At 43.8% G+C, this 18,494-nt stretch overlaps 1 protein-coding gene across 1 annotated transcript; it reads left to right on the forward strand.

Annotated features, from left to right (window-relative positions):
- Positions 1–2,202: 2,202 nt before the first annotated feature.
- HSPA4 (heat shock protein family A (Hsp70) member 4) lies at positions 2,203–18,386 on the forward strand. The gene is made up of 19 exons (XM_084295448.1): positions 2,203–2,396; positions 4,992–5,049; positions 6,619–6,759; positions 7,372–7,494; positions 7,957–8,056; positions 8,437–8,570; positions 10,093–10,337; positions 10,726–10,802; positions 11,096–11,247; positions 12,219–12,325; positions 12,649–12,782; positions 13,247–13,428; positions 13,739–13,828; positions 14,324–14,476; positions 14,966–15,091; positions 16,018–16,125; positions 16,228–16,347; positions 16,750–16,911; positions 17,153–18,386. The coding sequence occupies exons 1-19, from the start codon at positions 2,290–2,292 to the stop codon at positions 17,357–17,359; spliced, it is 2,526 nt and encodes an 841-aa protein (XP_084151574.1). The 5' UTR covers positions 2,203–2,289; the 3' UTR covers positions 17,360–18,386.
- Positions 18,387–18,494: the final 108 nt, after the last annotated feature.

The following is an 18,494-nucleotide window of genomic DNA, read 5'->3' on the forward strand; positions in this document are numbered from 1 at the left end:
AGAAGTTTCATATTTTTTTTTAATATGAAAAACGTTGAGAAAATAAGGGAGTGAGGAAGACCATAGAAGCAGACCCAACATGGCAACAGCTCAGATTATGAACTGATTTAGGCACTTTCCCCCAGCTGGCTGTTTGTGCTGGTCAGAACAGCCTCTTTGTGCCTGCAGGCCCCTCTCCCCTCCTTCCATCTCCAGGGGCAGCAGGATTTATTACAGGCTTTTCATGTTTTGTACAGTACAAGTCTAATTTTTTTATACCAAAAACACTGAGAAAATAACAGAGAGAGGGGAGGGCTGCAGAATCTGTTCCATCTCACACCCCGACGTAACAGCAGCCCGGATTCTGAGCTGATTGAGGCATTTTCCCCCAGCTGCCTGTACGTGCTGGTCCCAACAGCCTGCTTGGGCCCATGGCCCCTCTCCCTCCTCCATCCCCGGGGCCAGCATCTGCTGCTCCGGCTGCCCAGCTGCGTCCAGCACTAGCAGGGGCCAGGCAGCCACAGGCGAGGGCAGCGAGGAGCCGGCCCTTCGCTGGCAGCTTCACTCGTTTTGAAAATGAAAGTGAAAAAAAAAAAAAGAGGAAACTCGATGATATTCTGGCTTCTAATTGTGCCTTGAGCATGTGCTGTGTGATACTCTCCGCTCAGGCTGGTGCCGTTTGTTGGCACTTTCCCATACTCTCAAGGACGTCCGAGGTTAAACACTTCATTATTATTCTGTCATTAGCACCATGATGCAATTCCCAGCCCACCTACAGCTGCCAAAGCAGTGTCACTGAGCACGCCGCGAGGAATTGCAAGCACTCGGAGCTGAGGCTACTCAACAGTCTTTGGGGCAAGAGTCCTTCCTGCTTTAAATATTGAGTTTCTCTGCCATGTGTCTTCTGTATCACTGAAACAAGGCGCAGCAGTGTAAATTTAGGGCCAGGAATTTGGAAGTGTCCCGTTTATAGCACACTGCGCTTCCGTACCTTCAGCACGTTTCATCTCAGAATTAAAAACTTTCCCAAACATTATGTTTTGCAATGTCAGTAAAGTATCTGAATCACATTTGTGTCGGGATGAACCGGCCGCTCCTTGGCACTTTGTTCCCTGACCTCTCCCCCAGCAGAGCTCTCCCTCAGCTCCTCTCGGCCTCCAGGGGCAGCAGCCCTGCCGTTGTCCCAGCACTGTGCTTGGTCCGCTGCAGCTTTCCTGCGTCGATCTGGTCTCACCAGGTGACAGACCTATGCCACACAAGAAAAAAGCCTCTTTGCTTTTCCTCCCTGAGTGAAAAGCCCTGCCACCTTTCCAGTCAATCGCTTACCAACAGCTTTTTCCCCAAGCCTGCTGGCCTCGCGCTGCCCTGGGAGCCGATGCAGCCGTAGGGTCCGTGACATGGGGCAGAGGCCGGGCTGTGATGTGCTAAGAGCAATGCTTCACACTGTTAGGGACCTGCTGGCCTGTGAGGATGGAAAGGAACCGTGATAAATTTAAGCGGTATCTGAGGTGGAAACTGACTGACTTCTGGGCACAGCCCCGGGCTGGGAGGCTTTGAGTCCAGCCTGGGTTTGATTTGATTTCCCTGTAACTCAGAGATGCAGCCAGGCCCCCACAGGGCCTCACGACCCCTCAGAGCCCCTTAGAGCTCCCCAAGGCCCCCCCCTCACGGCCCTGCGCAGCCCCTCAGAGCCCCTCACGGCCTCCCAATGCCCCCCAGGGCCCCTCACGGCCCCTCACAGCCCCTCCAGGCCCCTCAGAGCCCCCTCAGGCTCCCCAGGGACCCTCAGAGCCCCTCCAGGCCCCTCAGAGCCCCCCACGGCCCCTCAGAGCCCCCAGGGCCCCTCACGGCCCCCCCGCGCCTCGGGGCCGGCCGCTACCGCCTCATGCGGGGGGGCGTGGCCAGACACGCGGTGGGCGTGGCATCCACGAAGTGGGCATGGCCATGCACTGGGTGGGCGTGGCCACGCGCTGTGTGGGCGTGGCCACGCGCGGGCGGCCCCGTGCGTCCCGCCGAGGGGCGGAGCCACCGCGCTCCCTCCCCCCTCCGGGGCGGGGATTGGCTGGGCCCCGGTCCTCTCGCGAGATCTTCCCTTCCTCCTCTCCCCCCCCCCCTCCTTTTTCCGTTGCTGTCCCGCGCGGCGCGGCCCGGCGGGATCCTTCCAGAAGTGCCCGGCCTCGCCCCGCCCCCCTTCCGCCAAGCCCCGCCCCCCCCTCCGCGCCGCGCCGCCGCCGCCGCGCATTTAAAGGGGCCGCGCCTCCGCCTCGCCTCAGCGCAGAGCGGCGGGGCCGGGCTGGGCCGGGCGGCGCCATGTCGGTGGTGGGCATCGACCTGGGCTTCCAGAGCTGCTACGTGGCCGTGGCCCGCGCCGGCGGCATCGAGACCGTCGCCAACGAGTACAGCGACCGCAGCACGCCGTGAGTCGGCCGGGGGGCTCGGGGGGGGCGGCTCCGTGAGGCGAGGCCCGGGGCCTGTGAGGCGCGGGGGGGGGGGGGGGGGGTCGGGGCCTGTGAGGCGATTGGGGGGGGGGAGGGGGGGGCTCTGTGGCTTTGTTGAGGGCCCGAGGGGGGCTGAGGGGGCTGGGGAGGGCTCCAGGGAATAGGAAATGGAGGAAAATGCCCCCAGCCCGCCGGCTGTGCTGCGGTGAGGGCCGGGCTCGCGAGTCCCGGCAGTGCGGGCAGTGATTGTAGGGGTATCGGGGGAATGTTTAACGGGAGGCGTCTCGGAGCGGCTCCCAGGAGCTGAGGTGTGCCCGGGGTACCTGGAGGCTGCACGGATCCACATCGGAGAGGGGAGATGCTGGAAGTCACCGGGCACAGCGCGCTTCCCAGGAGATAATTTATCCACCCCTTCCTGTTCCACGTTATCTTATATTCATAAAATCACAAAATCATAGGGTATCCCGCGTGGGAAGGGACCCACAGGGAGCACCGAGTCCAGCTCCTGGCACCACACAGGTCAACCCAAAAATTATATTGAGGATGCCCTTAGCGGTGCTTTGCCCTCAGGCACTGTTCTGATTCCCTCATACACCGAGGGCCTGCAGAAAGCAGCGCTGTGAGCAGGCACACCTGTGCTGAGAGGTGGGCACAGCCACCAAAATGTCCTGAAAGCAGAGGGCCTGGCTCAGCAAGCGAGCTCTGTGAGCCCTGCCCAACGCTCCCCTTGCAGCGCAGTGGCCTGGTTGGTGCTGTGACCGAACCCGCCCGTGGCTCTGCTTTGCTTCTCCCTGCGGGGTTTGGGCTTGTACATCCAAAAGTGGTGCCGCACAGCTGTCCTTGGATGTGGCATTCCTGAAATGCAGAAGTGGTGGAGATAAAGCTAGAGGCAGGAGGAGGATTAAGGCAGTTTCCTTACCCACGAGGAAGAGGGTGCTTGAGTTACACCGAGTAGCTGTGAGTGACCTTAGGAGGCCGGTGCTGTGTGTCAGTGTGGTGGCAGCGTGCTGCTGGGGCTGTGGGTGTCCTACAAAATAGGGGTGGTGAGGGCAGGCAGGGCAGTGCCTGCAGGTAGCTGCGAGGTGCAGCAGGGAGGTCAGAGCCCTCCTTCAGTTGCTGCCTTAGACCTCAGCTGACCTTCACTGCGATTATGTTTCTATTTAAAATGCTATGGTGAGTTACTCAACTTCCAGTAAGTTGTGTAATTAATAGTGTAATTTGTACTTAATGGGTTACCCTGGCTGCTTTGAAGCAATTTGGGGAGTGAGGCTGGCGGGCTGCTCCCCCCTCAGTTACGGTTCTGGGCTGCCCCGGTGCCGTGGGGCTGTCCGGGGGCACGGCAGCCTCCGTGCTGAGCAGGTGCAAGCGTGGTTAACGCGGATGTGTGCTCCCAGAACTGAAGTTATTCCAGATCTGTAACGCAGCCTGCCTGTTTGGTCACGGTGCTGTAACCCTTTCTGGAGACAACCCCCACCTCGAGGTACCAGTCTGACAGGGCTGCAGAGCTCTGCCCTAACGCAGGGAGCGGCAGCGTGCCGAACACTGCCGATGGCTCCTGCGTTTAGCAGCTGCGTGTCCTTTCCTTCAGGAGAAAGGCACAGATTCACCTTCATGCCAGAATTTCTTTCTGGAGAGCCAGGTGAATTAATAATGAGCTTCCTGCTCGGTGCTGGTCAGGTTTCCAGCTGTAGCACTGCAGCTCCTGTTCCTTCCAGCATGGGCCCTGGGGTTTGCCTAGCGCCAACGAGCCTTGCTCTTCATTAACTAATCCCATGAATAATTGCTTTAGAAGGTTTATTCCCCAAACGTTAATTCGGTTGTAATATTTGCTTAAGGGGATGGGCCTTGTTTCATCTATTAAGCTATTAATAAATTGGGTGCGTATATTTTCAAAATGAAAACCCAAGGTAATTATCTCTGTCCCTCTGTTCTGTTTCTGACAGTTTCCATTCAGAGGACCAATTCCAAACCTTGGGCAGAGTTGAAATTTGTTTCTTGGGGCAGCCTGGTGGCATAATTCTGCTGTAAGGCTGTCTCGTTTGCTGCACGGAGATCACTGGGCTGTGAATGTCTCATTAATAGCAACGATCTGCCTAATGGCAGCCTTTCCTCTGTTTGTACTTCAGTGGTACGAGGAGCTTGGATTTACTTTAGGGTTGATACAGTTTGCTAAATATGTAAGTCAAGGAGCTTAGTGGGACTAGGAATTTCTTCAAAAGGAGGTTTTCTTCTGTTTTCTTAGAACTGCAAGCTCTAAGCAGAGCTTGAGGTGAGGTACGGTTTTTCTTTGGTAACCTGCATTTTTCCTTCAGTGAGTGCAGATGAAACCCATGAGCACCAGTCTTCATCTGCATTTTTTTCTTCCTGTGCTTGAAGGGTTTACTTAAAAACTGAGGAGTTTAATTAGCATTTTGTATAGATACCAGAGTTCACAGGAATAGACTCCCTGTATGCAAAGCGACCAATTTTCTTAATGCACCGAATGTTAATTGTCAACACTCCTACCAAAAAGCATTGACTGCTGATGTTCAGTGCAGGGGTACCAATCGCTACCAATCTTTGTTCTTGTTCTAGATCATGTATAGCCTTTGGACCCAAGAATCGCTCGATTGGCGCTGCAGCTAAAAGCCAGGTGAGTGTGCAGTTTGGGTGAAAGCAGCTTCAGTGGTCAAAAATCAGGCTATCACAGGTTTTCTCATATGTGAAGCTTAAAAGGACTCTGAACTGGCTTCCTAGTGTCTAACTGTGACAAACAGCTAAACTTAATTCAGTTGTTCAGTTTGTAATGCTGCTCTATCATCTTGGATAGGAATATAAGGGTGTATTTAATGAAATGGGGGGAAAACTGTTTTTGCCTCAAATCTGAAACACTTTGGCTTCAGAACTTACATTTGTAACAAGCAATAGTGTTTCATCCTACCTTAGCTTATCTCTCTGGATTAGGGTAGTTTTTTAATTGTAGCTATATTCCATACAACTCTTCAGGGCATTCCTTTAGTAGAAAGGGGACAAACCTGATTATCTCATATAGCTCCTTGACTCTTCATGCTTGAGTTACAGCCTAAATGTCTCTTAGGCTTTCTTGCTCATACTTAAGAATTTCTGTTGGTGTAGGTAGATAAATATGCTTTAAGGACCAAGAAGAAGTTTAGCTGACTTGTTCTGCTCATGACGTTTGGGTCCTGATGTATTGTGTATTGTGTTGCTGTGAAACAGCAGTCAAACTTTTTTTGGAGTGCTCTACAGGAAGTGACTATTCAAATGCTTGACTCACATGCTTGATTTTTCTTAGCCTAAGTACCTAGTGAAGATTCAGTGTCTAGAACACAAAAGTGACTGGACACAATCATGGCACTCAAGCAGAACTGCACTAGAACTCAATGCAGATGTTCTTCTGGAATTGGGTGTCTGTATCAATGCATTTTTTTAAGCTAAGCAGAGAATCCAGTAGATAATGAGGTTTGTCATGCAGAAAATAAACTTACAGGAAGTCAAACCAAACCAACCCAGGTTACTTAGGAAATACATTTCACTGGAACTGAATCACAGGTAAACATTGTCAGCTTGAACATTGTTGTGACTTATTTCTGAGTATATTGTAGTATAAATGGAAGAATTAAACTAGGATACTTAAATTGTGTGAAACATCAATGATTTTCTCACTTCTACATCTGCACTGATCTTTGCTGTTAAAAGAGTTTACCTTTTGTCAGTTAAATCAAGTTGACAGTATCATCTTGGGGCCCTCCTGACTTTTTAAAGAATACCCACCTGTTGACTGTCACATGCATGTGATGGACCTGATGTGGAATCTGCATCACTATGCTTGTTACACTTGGTAACTTACTGGCTGCAGCCCAGTAGAAAGGTAGGGTGGTAGGAAACAGGTAAATGGGGAAGACACTTTCTTGTATCTTATGTATACACTATGAGAATGAAATGCTAACTACTTTGTGGTTTTGATAGACCCTTGGCTCAGTTTTCAGGCATACATTTTACTTTAAATCTTTAATTCTTGTAGGTTACCTGAGAGATCAGAGGGAAGCTGCCTTCTAGCATCTGCCCTGATACTATTAAGATACCAATGACAAATCTTCAGCAAGAGAAGCCTGAGAACCAAACTCTGTGTAGCTGTGTAGTCTTCTGTTTGAAATTCAGATGTTCCCCTGACAAGTTGTATTAAAGATTTCTTTTCCTCTAGGTTATTTCAAATGCAAAGAATACAGTACAAAGTTTTAAAAGATTTCATGGTCGTGCATTCTCAGATCCCTTTGTTCAAGCTGAAAAAACGAGCCTTGCCTATGAACTTGTCCAGCTGCCAACAGGTTCAACTGGCATCAAGGTAAGTCTGGAGTATTTTAAAGAGCAAGAAGAAAAAAGTGATGCTTCCATTTATCTCTTGGTTTTGAATCTACCTGCTGTGATTTCTGTTCTTTTCTGACTATAAAAATCTTAAATAAAAGGCGAATAATGCAGGTGGTCTTCCCTAGTGCTTGGTGAGACTGATTTTGCAGTTAGCTATTTTTCCTTGCAAAGCCGGTTTAACACAGACCACTTTATCAATGCATTTCTTTCTGTGGTGGGTTTGGAAGGCAGCTATTTGACCAACATAATTAATTTAGCTGCTGCTCATCTATTGCAAGGATGTAAGAGGTGAGCTTTACATGTCAGGTAAAGTGGCAGAAATTTCCTTTTGAACCGTACCTGGATCTCTGATCCGTTTTTTAGCAATAACTGGTCAAATACTTCAGAGCAGCAGGGAGGGAAGTATCCTAGACACTGTTGAGCAATCAAGACTCAAAACTGTGCCCAAAGTAGCATTGTCTATATGAATTCTCAAATGCATATTCTAGTGTTATGTATTTTGTTTGCTGTACATAAGATGGGGCTGCAATAGTTTTGAAGCTTGCTTTCAGTAAAGGCCGTGTAATGTACATACAATTTCTATTTGAAGGTCATGTATATGGAAGAAGAAAGAAACTTTACTATTGAACAGGTGACTGGAATGCTCCTTACCAAATTAAAAGAGACAGCTGAGAATGCGCTTAAGAAGCCTGTAGTTGACTGTGTTGTTTCGGTAAGTATGTGCTAACCAAGGCTTCTGTACGTTGTTAGTGTCATGAACTGAAAAGGCCTTTGGTAATAGCACAAAACTGCCAATTAAACCTGTGCTCGGGTCTTTGTCTTCTACTTCAGACTGAGTCTTATTCATGTCTTCCCCAAAGTTGGACTTACTTTGCTAATGACAGAGTGCCTTCAATTTCTGCTGTTTATCAAAATACTTGATATGTTTCTTGTTCTGTGCTCCTAAAATAAGTAGTTTGTGAGAGGGAGTGAAGGAAGGTTCACACCTCTTGCCTTTTCAGCTGTGATAGAGGGGGAAGAACAATGATGTAATGAACATTGAAACAAATTGGAAGGGTAACTCTCGGGTGGGGTGTGAAGGAAAGCTGCTGTGCTCTGTGCAGTCTCTACATGTTTGGCTGTTTGCTATGGATGGGTCTTAAATGCTAATAATGAATATCTGATCTTCTTGCAGGTTCCATGTTTCTACACAGATGCAGAAAGGAGGTCTGTGATGGATGCTACACAGATTGCTGGTCTCAACTGTCTGAGAATAATCAATGAAACCACTGCAGGTAATGTCTTACTTTCTCTCCCTTTCAATCACTTAACACTGTAGTTTTATTAGATAAAATGGTTTCTAATTTGTCACTGATCCATGTCCTCTGGAATAACGACTGACCATTAAGTTTCTAAAGTCCACTTTTCATTCCTTCAGAGGCATAAAAATGTTTCTGGAATACCTGTTCAATGGAGCAGTATCTCTTCTAGGAGGGGCTAATACTTCTTAGTGTTCTTCCGTGTTATTTTTACATCAGGATTATATTTAACAAGAAAATTTTGTAGCTTGAAAAATAAGATGAAATGTTAATGCTCTTTACTGCTGTACCAGCTACTACTTAAAGGAATTACAAATCTGAATGCCCTAACTGTACCAACTCTTGTTTCTGTGCAGTTGCCCTTGCATATGGAATCTATAAGCAAGACCTGCCTGCCCTAGAAGAGAAGCCACGGAATGTTGTGTTTGTGGATATGGGGCACTCTGCATATCAAGTTTCTGTCTGCGCATTCAACAAAGGAAAACTGAAAGTAAAGAATCTGTTATGCATCTATTTTAAGTACCAATAGAAATATTCATCAGTGCATACGCTAACTGTTACAGGCAAGCTTGCCTGTCTTTACCTAAGCATGTCCAGGCAGCTCAATTTGTATTTTTAAACTTGCACTTTGGAGTTGAAAGTAGGGCAGGGAATGAGGGAGCTTTTTGAATGATATGTAGAAGAAGCAAATGTACATTGATCAGTGTACTTTGGCAAAGAATGAAAAGCTTGGATTCAATTTTTACAGATGTTTGGGTGCTGCTTTCAAAACAAAAAATACTCAAGTCATAAGGTCTAGTGTGAAAACAAATTCCTAGAAGGGTGTAGGTGCAAACTTCTGTTTTGAATGCTTACTGTGGTGCTCATGTAAGAGTAATTTTTCTTAATGACTAAGGAAAAAAAGGGGAAGCTAAGCAAGTTAGTGTACTTCAGTGTAAGTTGCCAAGATGCTACTGTTTTGCCACAAATGTTAGCATTTATTAGTTAGCTTTTTTAGAGTTAGGATTTCTGCAGGTCCAGTCGTTTTTCCCTTCACTAGAGAAACAAAGTGAAAGCATAGGGAAGTGAAACGAGAAGGCGAAAGTTATGAAAATACACACTTTGTAGTTGTTTCCTCTTATGAAGAAACTTCATCTAGTTCTTGCTTCTCAAACTTGTTTCTGCTGTTCTGAAGCTGTAGAAGTATTGAAGAGAAGCTTCTGGATATAAACAGTACTGGATAGCAAAGCAGTTAAAAATGTAGAAACTGAACCTCATTCAGTCTCACTGAACCTACATTGTGAGAAGTGTCAAGCTCACAATGTTAGCGTAGAATCAGCTGAGGACTGCAGGTGTTCTTCAGGCAATTCCATCATCAAAAATGAGCATGTATTTGTAAATTAGCCACTTTAGCATTTGGGGTAATGGATATCCTTCTCCTGGAGCATGTGTGTTTGCTGTCATTTGAGAAAATTATCTTTCACAAAGAGGTCAAATACCTGTAGAGCTGCTAGCACTTGTCTGTTAGTGATAGCTTTCTCTGATAACACTTTGAACATATCTAGTACCGGCTACAGGTCATAGGTAAACCTCTGCTCAGGTTTGGTAGGCTTTTTAAAAAGACTTTAGGATGTGTACAACTACTACTGCAGCTGTAACTCATGCTAGATGTCAGATATTAGTGAGGCACCTGCTAGTGAGGTTGCCCTGAAATAAAAATAACTTTACTGGTAGCAAGAATTAAGCTATGTCCCGTAGTAATCTCATACATTGCACAATATTATTTGGAAAGGGGTTAGCCTTCTAGACAAGGCTCATCAAAAGATCCCTTACTGGCAAGGGCAGGATATAGGTGAACAGTAGTGGATCCTTTTGTTGTGCCTGTGCCAGTGTTTCTTCATCTGCAGTAATGCTGTGATATGCTTGCTTTGATTCAAAGCTATGTTGAAACAGTGCTTTGACATTAGCAGTTAATCAGTTTCACTGAAGCAATGATTGATTGTACTATTACTGAAGAGTTCAATTTTCTTAAGGTTCTTGCTACAGCATTTGACACAACACTTGGAGGCAGGAAATTTGATGAAATGTTAGTTGAATACTTCTGTGAAGAATTTGGGAAGAAATATAAATTAGACATCAAGTCAAAGATCCGTGCGTTACTGAGGCTATACCAAGAATGTGAAAAACTGAAAAAACTGATGAGCGCTAATGCCTCTGATCTCCCAATGAACATCGAATGCTTCATGAATGACATAGACGTGTCTGGAACAATGAACAGGTAATGTATATACTTCTACAAAGGTAAGCTGTAGAGCGTACTTCATTCAAGTTCCTTCCTTCTGGAAGGAAACTTAGCATAAAGTACTGGTGTTCAGGATTGGTGGGAGGAGGGAAATGTAAGAGAAGCTTGTGCAGGGGTTCTGCTCGAAATGATGATCTCTAAAGACAGCTCAGTGGCCTTGAACTAAGAGGAAGGGCTATAAAGGTTGCAAGTATGCCTAGATTACTAGGAACAGATTATGTGAAATAACTAAGTGTAAAGCTAGGATTGGGGAGGGTACACACTGCAGCATTTTAAAATTATTTCAATCTTAGCATCCTGTTTTATTTGCAGCTTTAACTAGCTTATGGTATGCTATAGTTTTATTTTTGGTGTCTTCTAACAGAAGCAAATTTTTAGAGATGTGTGATGGACTCCTTGCGAGAGTAGAAGCACCCCTTCGCAGCGTGCTGGAGCAAGCCAGTAAGTGTGTATGCGTTCTGTATTCTGCATGCAGAAAGGAGATGTCCTTAATACAAGCTTCCTCTGGCTGCTGACAGAACTTGGGCAGACTGATTAGCACAGCTAACCTTTTCTGGCTTAGTTTTAAGCTTTCTAGAACCTTTTCTCAGAATCTAAGACCTGAAATTCTTACTGCTTAGAAATTTAGAACAAGCTTATAACGGTTGGTCTAGTATAATGTAGCTTACAATGTCAGTGTATTCACTTAAAACAGAACAGTTTATTCAATAAACTAACGTCTGACTCCTTTCTAGAGTTAAAGAAGGAGGATATTTATGCGGTAGAAATAGTTGGTGGTACAACAAGAATCCCTGCTGTAAAAGAGAAGATCAGTAAATTTTTTGGCAAAGAAGTCAGTACAACTTTGAATGCAGATGAGGCTGTTGCACGAGGTTGTGCGCTGCAGGTAAAAAGTGCTGTGTGCTTTAGCTGTGAATATTTTTATTGAAATCCATAAATACTTGAGCTGAAGTCCACAGGTAACATGAAGGTGACTTCATGTGCATCATAGACTGGATTCACATAAACTCCAGCAAGGTGGCTGGGAAAAAGGAGAGTGGCAGTTTTAAGTGACTCCTTTGTGCTGTTTGTATAAGCAAAATCAGTGGGTCAGTGTAGTCTGCAGTGAAATATGCACTCTGCTCCAGCTGTAGCTGGAAACTGGTAGTATGATAATGGTCATATGAGGACTTTATTTCCTTTGCAGGCTCCTTTTGGGAGCCTAAGTTAAACAAAGCTTTACAGGGCTACTGATAAACTTGTAATCTGGCAATTGCTTAATGATGTGAATGGAAATGAAAACTTGGGTTCTTGCTGATGGAAATCTGTCCTGAGCTGAGGCCAGAATCACCAAATGGCATAAGCAATAGTAAATACTCTGTAGTTACTAGCGCTATGATCTTTTGAATGCACATTAATTTTGCTATGATCACCTTATTTTCCTCTTCAAATGCTTAATAGGTGCTTATCTCTGTTCCATCTGTGGTACAAACCAGCTGTTGGAATGTAATCTGTTTAAAAAGGGGTTTTGTTATGGTTTGTTTAAAAAAAAGAATCAAACCAACTGATACTGTCACTAAAACCTTTGGTTTACATTTTCTGATTCCTTGCACTGGCACTAAAAAAACTCAATGGCATGATTGTTCTAAATTAAAACATGTTTTCAGAGTGAGCAGATCATGACAGCTTCCTGAAAAGGAAGGGTACATAAACGCTTGTAGTGTTTACTATGCAGTTCCTGAGTCCATCAATCAGCATTAGTCTCCCTTAACTTAGAGTAATCCTACATGTTAAGCAGCTTAAATAGCTACTTGCTGAATTAAGTTACTATTCACCTGAAGCCTGAATTTCTGTAATATAACTCCTTTGTTCTTTCAGTGTGCTATCTTATCCCCGGCTTTCAAAGTGAGAGAATTTTCTATCACAGACTTGATACCATATCCCATTTCTTTGCGATGGAATTCACCAGCAGAAGAAGGGTTAAGGTAAAAATAATGTTCAGTCTTCTTGCATGATTACATACAGCTTAAAACTAACTGATAACAACTAGAGGAGGTAGTACTTAGAACAGCGTCCATCTAACATCTCAAACTTTGAGACCTTCACTGAAGTTAGTGACAGTAGGGGAGAAAAGGATAGCAAAGTTCAGCACTTCCTACGTTGCTGTTGTGCTTACTTTCATATAAAACACTAGATCTTTTGTTACTTTTTAAGCTTTTCCATACGTTGTGAAGAATATCTGGAAATGTTTTGTTAACTTCGTCAGAAGTGGCACCTCGTGCTAAACAAGTACTGTTTTCTCTTGCAGTGACTGTGAGGTCTTTCCCAAGAACCATCCTGCTCCATTTTCTAAAGTACTCACATTCTACAGAAAGGAACCTTTCACTCTTGAGGCATACTACAGCTCTCCCAAGGAACTGCCTTACCCAGATCCGGCTATAGGTAGTTAAGGCCATTCTGTGGTTTTAAACTTGATTAATCATCTTGTACATCTTTCCAGACTTCTTTTTAATTACATAGTCTGGAAAGTCTAATCTACTACAAATGCTGTAGGGACAGGTTTACAAAGTCATGAATCTGCAATAAAATATGTGGAGTAACATGAAGTTTATGGACAAATATTCTAAAAGCAGAGATTACTGATGCTGAAGCAAACTTGAAAGGGGGGGGCATACTCAGAACTGTGAGGTTTCTTATTCTGATACAAGTAACTCCAGCTTTTACAGCATACTATAGACAATTTCTAATAACAGTATCCTAGTATTGCTGATGAAAAGGTCAAACTACCTCGATTAGATAGGTTTTGATATCTTTAGAGTGCATGCTGGCAATCTGCTGCCAGCAATAGAACTTACTTAATTTCATGTGAAGTTAATCAAGTGTTTTTTCTTTCTGGGGTTGTTTAGCTCACTTCTTGGTTCAGAAGGTCACTCCTCAAACAGATGGATCCAGTTCAAAAGTGAAAGTCAAAGTTAGAGTAAATATCCATGGTATCTTCAGTGTTTCAAGTGCATCTCTAGTGGAAGTCCATAAATCTGATGAGAATGAAGAGCCTATGGAAACAGATCAGCATGCAAAAGAGGAAGAGGTAATGGACTTTGCTGCTGTTGGCTACTTGGAAGACATGATAAAGCACAGTTGGTCAGGTTCTGGAGAGTTTCTAGAAACTGTAGAAGGATTTAGTAGGTGTGCCTTGCACCTAAGATACAGGTGTGATTAGGTACTGATTTATGTATGTCACACCTGTGACAGATCTCTTGAAACCATGACTTTGAGGTATACATGAATGTACTCCTTTGCCTAAAGAACATTAGGTGCAAGTAAAGTGATCAGCGTAAGAGCTGAAGCAGTGCTCTGCATATGCATTAATTTAAACTGAATCTTTTTATGGATTTCAGAAGATGCAGGTAGACCAGGAGGAGCAACAGAAGACTGAAGAACAACAGCAGGCCCAACCTGAAAATAAGGGAGAGTCTGAAGAAATGGAGGTAAAATAAAAATCTGGAAGACAACTTTTCTTCTGTGAGATTCAGAAGAACGTGTAGTGTGTGAACATATCATCCACTACCTTTGTCATAGCTTTGGATGCTAAACTTGTATTTGAAATATTTGTAGTCTTTATTGTGAATGAGTTTTAAATACATGAATAGATTATTGCAGGCCTGTCAGGTGACCTTGTACTGGTAAAATGGGTGAACTCTTGCTCATAAAAGAAATCATAATTTTCAGTAATTTAAATACTAAAAGGGGGCATCAGGGTTGGGGCATCACCCCCATGACTGTAGCTAGTGTGCTGAGAAGAGGTCAGCAGTTGTGTTAATTCTGACTCCTTTTGGCAGGTGGGATGTAAGAATGATGGTGTGCACTTCTAATGCTGACGTGTACTGACTTGTTAATACTTGTTTCTGTTGCCAATCATGAATACTCAGCTTGAACTAACTGATGATGCTGGTTTTTACTTTGAATATATTCCTTCAATGCAGACTTCTCAAGCTGACTCAAAAGACAAGAAAGTGGATCAGCCACCTCAAGCCAAGAAGGCTAAAGTGAAGACTACTACAGTGGACCTTCCCATTGAGAATCAGCTGGTGTGGCAGATAGGGAAAGACATGCTGAACTTGTTCATTGAGAATGAGGTAAACTCGTACTTGCCCAAGCTAAAAAAATGTCACTAGTAGATCTGGGGAGTTTTGCTGTTCGTTAAGCTTGGTAAATGTCAGTGGTGGTTAGGGAAAGGTGAATACAGCACCTTTGGGGTGAACAACAGTGTCCCATAGAGCCAAAAATGTATTCTTGTTAAATGCTGTAACTCTTACTGGAGATACGTTCTGCAGAAAAGATGGTGATATTCAGTGATTGTGTCCAAAATCAGCTATGGTTAAAAGATGTTTGGCAGCTGCTACCATGATGGTGGCTGGTTCTTCATCTGGGGTAGACTGTGCTATGTTGGATGTCCCACCAACATTAAACTGAAATGAGATTTTCTTGATGTACTGTCTAGAGTTCTGTTATCCATAGTTTGACTAAAGATTCTGAAATACTTAAGCATTTGTTAACAGGTATTGTGAAGACACCTAGTGAGGTAATTAGCTTCTTAGCCAACTAATTTGACAACTTGTTTGCAGGGTAAAATGATAATGCAGGATAAACTAGAGAAGGAGAGGAATGATGCCAAGAATGCAGTGGAAGAATATGTGTATGATATGAGAGACAAACTCTGCGGTATTTATGAGAAATTTGTTACTGAAGATGTAAGTACTGCTAGCTTGATCATCTTCTAATGTTCTCCTGCAATGACCAGTTGTATTTTAATAGCCTTGGACTGTATTAAGTAGTATGCTTTAGACTGCATCTTTAATACTTAAAATCTAAATTTGAAGAAATATCTTTAACCTTTCTGTGAAAATAATCGAAATGTGGACCACATACAAGTGGATGGTACCCAGGTTGTATGGTGCTCAATTGCTGCATCTCTTGGAAAAGAGGCTGCTGTCAGTGTGTATTTCGACTGAAACAAACAAGAAACACTTGGACAATCTTTAAGGCAGCCTATTCTGCTTCAGCTCTTGTCAGTATTTAGGGATGGTTTCAAAATAGAAGAAGAGGCCAATCTGGGGGTATAGTAGGTGGGATTTGTCTGACTAAATGTGCTACCTGAACAGGTTGCATGGAAATCCTGTGGTATTAATTAGCTTTCCCTGGCATGCCAAATGAGCTTGTTGTGATCATCACTCTAAGGTAGATGATTACATGTCATCAGGTGAATCACTCCAACCTCAACTGTATCTCCATTGATTATAACAGCAGCTGTGCTGGCAAGGTGTCTGTGTGGTGCCTAGGTAATGTATATCAGCTAAAACTGGGACAAACCAAGTAAGATTCATGGCACCTTTGCTAAAGATAGGTTTCACTCTATGACCAAGTCTGAGAACATAGTAATGATAAATATCAGAAGATGAGAAAAACAGGCTTTTGTGACAATACTGAGCTAAGCTCTTCCTTAAGTCTGGTCTCAGCCACTAAGCTTTACTGAAGAATTTCTGTTTTTCAGTGAAAGTAGATTAACACTTTCAAAGTTCTTTACAAAAATGTTCCAGAAAGATTCCAGGCATCATTTAATACAGTCTGCAGTCTACTAGGATTATCTTGCCTAACTATTTTGTATTGATTGCTTCAGGATCGAAATAGTTTCACACTGAAGCTGGAAGATACAGAAAACTGGCTTTATGAAGATGGTGAAGACCAACCCAAACAAGTTTACATTGATAAATTAACAGAATTGAAGGTATGTGGTAAAGAGTTTGGGAATATTGATGTGTCCTGTCAAATCTTGCAGCATTGTTGTGATTCTGAATGCTTTCTTGATACCTGTTTTACTTTGTTTCAGACTCTGGGTCAGCCTATTCAAGCAAGATTTCAAGAATCAGAGGAAAGACCAAAAGCATTTGAGGACTTAGGGAAGCAGATTCAACAGTACATGAAGACTGTTCATGCATTCAAAGCAAAGGTATTTCCATGCTTAATTTCTGGCAAATACAAGGAAATAATGCAATAAAAATGCAATAAAAAAAGCTTATTTTGAATTTTATGAAGGCTAATCAAAAAGATGGTGTAACCTCCTGATTAGCTGCTGAGTTCTGTCTGCCACATTTTCAGAAGTGGGCGTTGGCTTGAAAATGGCAGTCTAAATCAGATCTTGATCGCTCTTGGAGGGGAAAATAGCAGCAGCAGCAGAACTTCAATTTCTGTCTGATTAGATCTGTGGATGAGCAGGCTAATTGCTCTGCTAACCAGAATTGCCTTCTAGTTCAGTCTTTGTAGAACTTTGCATACTAATTCCTTTGAACTCTTAGCTTTAATTTGCATGCTTAAAGTACTTATTTACACAGCTACTACTAACCTGTTTCAGGATGAGCAGTATGACCACCTAGATGAAGCAGATGTAGCAAAAGTGGAGAAGAGTGCAAATGAAGCTATGGAGTGGATGAATAATAAACTTAATCTTCAAAACAAGAGAAGTCTTACTTTGGACCCAGTTATAAAAGCTAAAGACATACAAGCTAAAACTAAAGTAAGTCTTTATACACAATTCCTGAGTTTCACAAACCTGTTTCTTAATCTAGTTGTGTGCTAAGAGGAAGACTGAGAAATCTGTAATAGGACAGTGGTGAGGTATTTCTGTTGGATGTGTACAAGGGAACGTTACCTTTCAACTTTGGATACCTAGCTGGTGACAAAAGTAGATGTGGCAAACATGTTTGCATATTAACAGTTGTTCTTTAACTTCTAACACTATTTAATTTCCTTTCCAGGAGTTGACAAGTATTTGTAATCCTATAGTCACAAAGCCAAAACCCAAAGTTGAACTCCCAAAGGAGGAGCAGAAACCATCTGAACCGAATGGACCAGTAGAAGGCCAGGGAGATGGCAACAGTGGGTCCCAGACTGCTGATGAACAGAGTGCTGCAGCTGCCCCAACAGCTACGGAAAAGAAGCTTCCTGAAATGGACATTGACTAAATTTCAGTACTTGTTTATATTATTGCAAACTACAATAAAGCTTTAAGTTGTTGACTTTGTATGTTCTGAATACAAATTGAAGCAAGTGGATACCACAGCACTCTTAGTACTATTTGGAGAGGTTTGGTCAGTGCCTAACATCAGAATACTTAGGTAGCCAACTACTTGATCAAATAAGCAGTATTTCTTGCCATAGTCATTGTAGCTAGAACTTCCTGGGATTCTTACCAGAAACAGCCCTAAGCTGTCTCCTTTGAGCATGTTCAGGCCCAGTCTTCTTTTAAAGAAGTGAGACTGCAAAAGCTCAGATCTAATTTGCAACACTGTTCACTTTCTCTTGTGGATCATAGCACGTGTTTATAAGAAGATGCCCATTAATATTAGGACTATGAGGAAAATAATGGGGGAGGGAGCCTGCAGCATAGTCTTTCATCTGTTTATCTTAGTCTAGCCATTGTTTAAGTGTTAACACACAACTCTAGTTTTATTTTGATCTGCACTTGAACAATTACTACTCACACAAGGTATGCAAAGCAGTGGTCTAGCAGCAGTACCTTTAGTCCTTAGCTGGTATCCTCGCTTCAGGGATAGTCAGCCCAAACTCAGACTCATTTACCTAGGCTGTAGAATAGCAACTGTATACTCTTAACAGATTGGACTATGAATGTGCTCTTAACTATGGAAGTGTATATTCCCCAGCTAGTTAGACTACATGAAGTCTTTGTCTCTAGCTCAATTAGGTGCTTGTAGAAGGAATGAGGACTTGTAGTCCAGCTGCCTATGCTGAAAGTTGACCGACTACTTCCTAACACTTTTTTTTAAGGGGTACGCTTGCTTCCTTCATGAGGCCTTTGTTTGGAATGCTTGTTTTCTTTTTTCAGGAACAGAACCCATTTTTTCTATGAGTTTTACGCAGTAATTTGCTTCTAGTGCTGCTTGTCATTAAACTCGCAACCATTACTTTGTATGTGTTAAAAACCCAGAGCTGAAACACCCGGAAGAAATAAATGCACTGGATTCTCCTGGATTGCCTTCTCAACCTCTCGTTTCTCGTGACAAAAGCGGCGGGGGGGTGGGGGGTGTGTGTGCGGGGCAGGCCGCGGCCCTCGGGCCTCCTGCGGCACCCACCGGGGCC

Source organism: Netta rufina (genome assembly GCF_964035555.1).
Source record: "Netta rufina genome assembly, chromosome: 14".
Taxonomy (NCBI): Eukaryota; Metazoa; Chordata; class Aves; order Anseriformes; family Anatidae; genus Netta; species Netta rufina.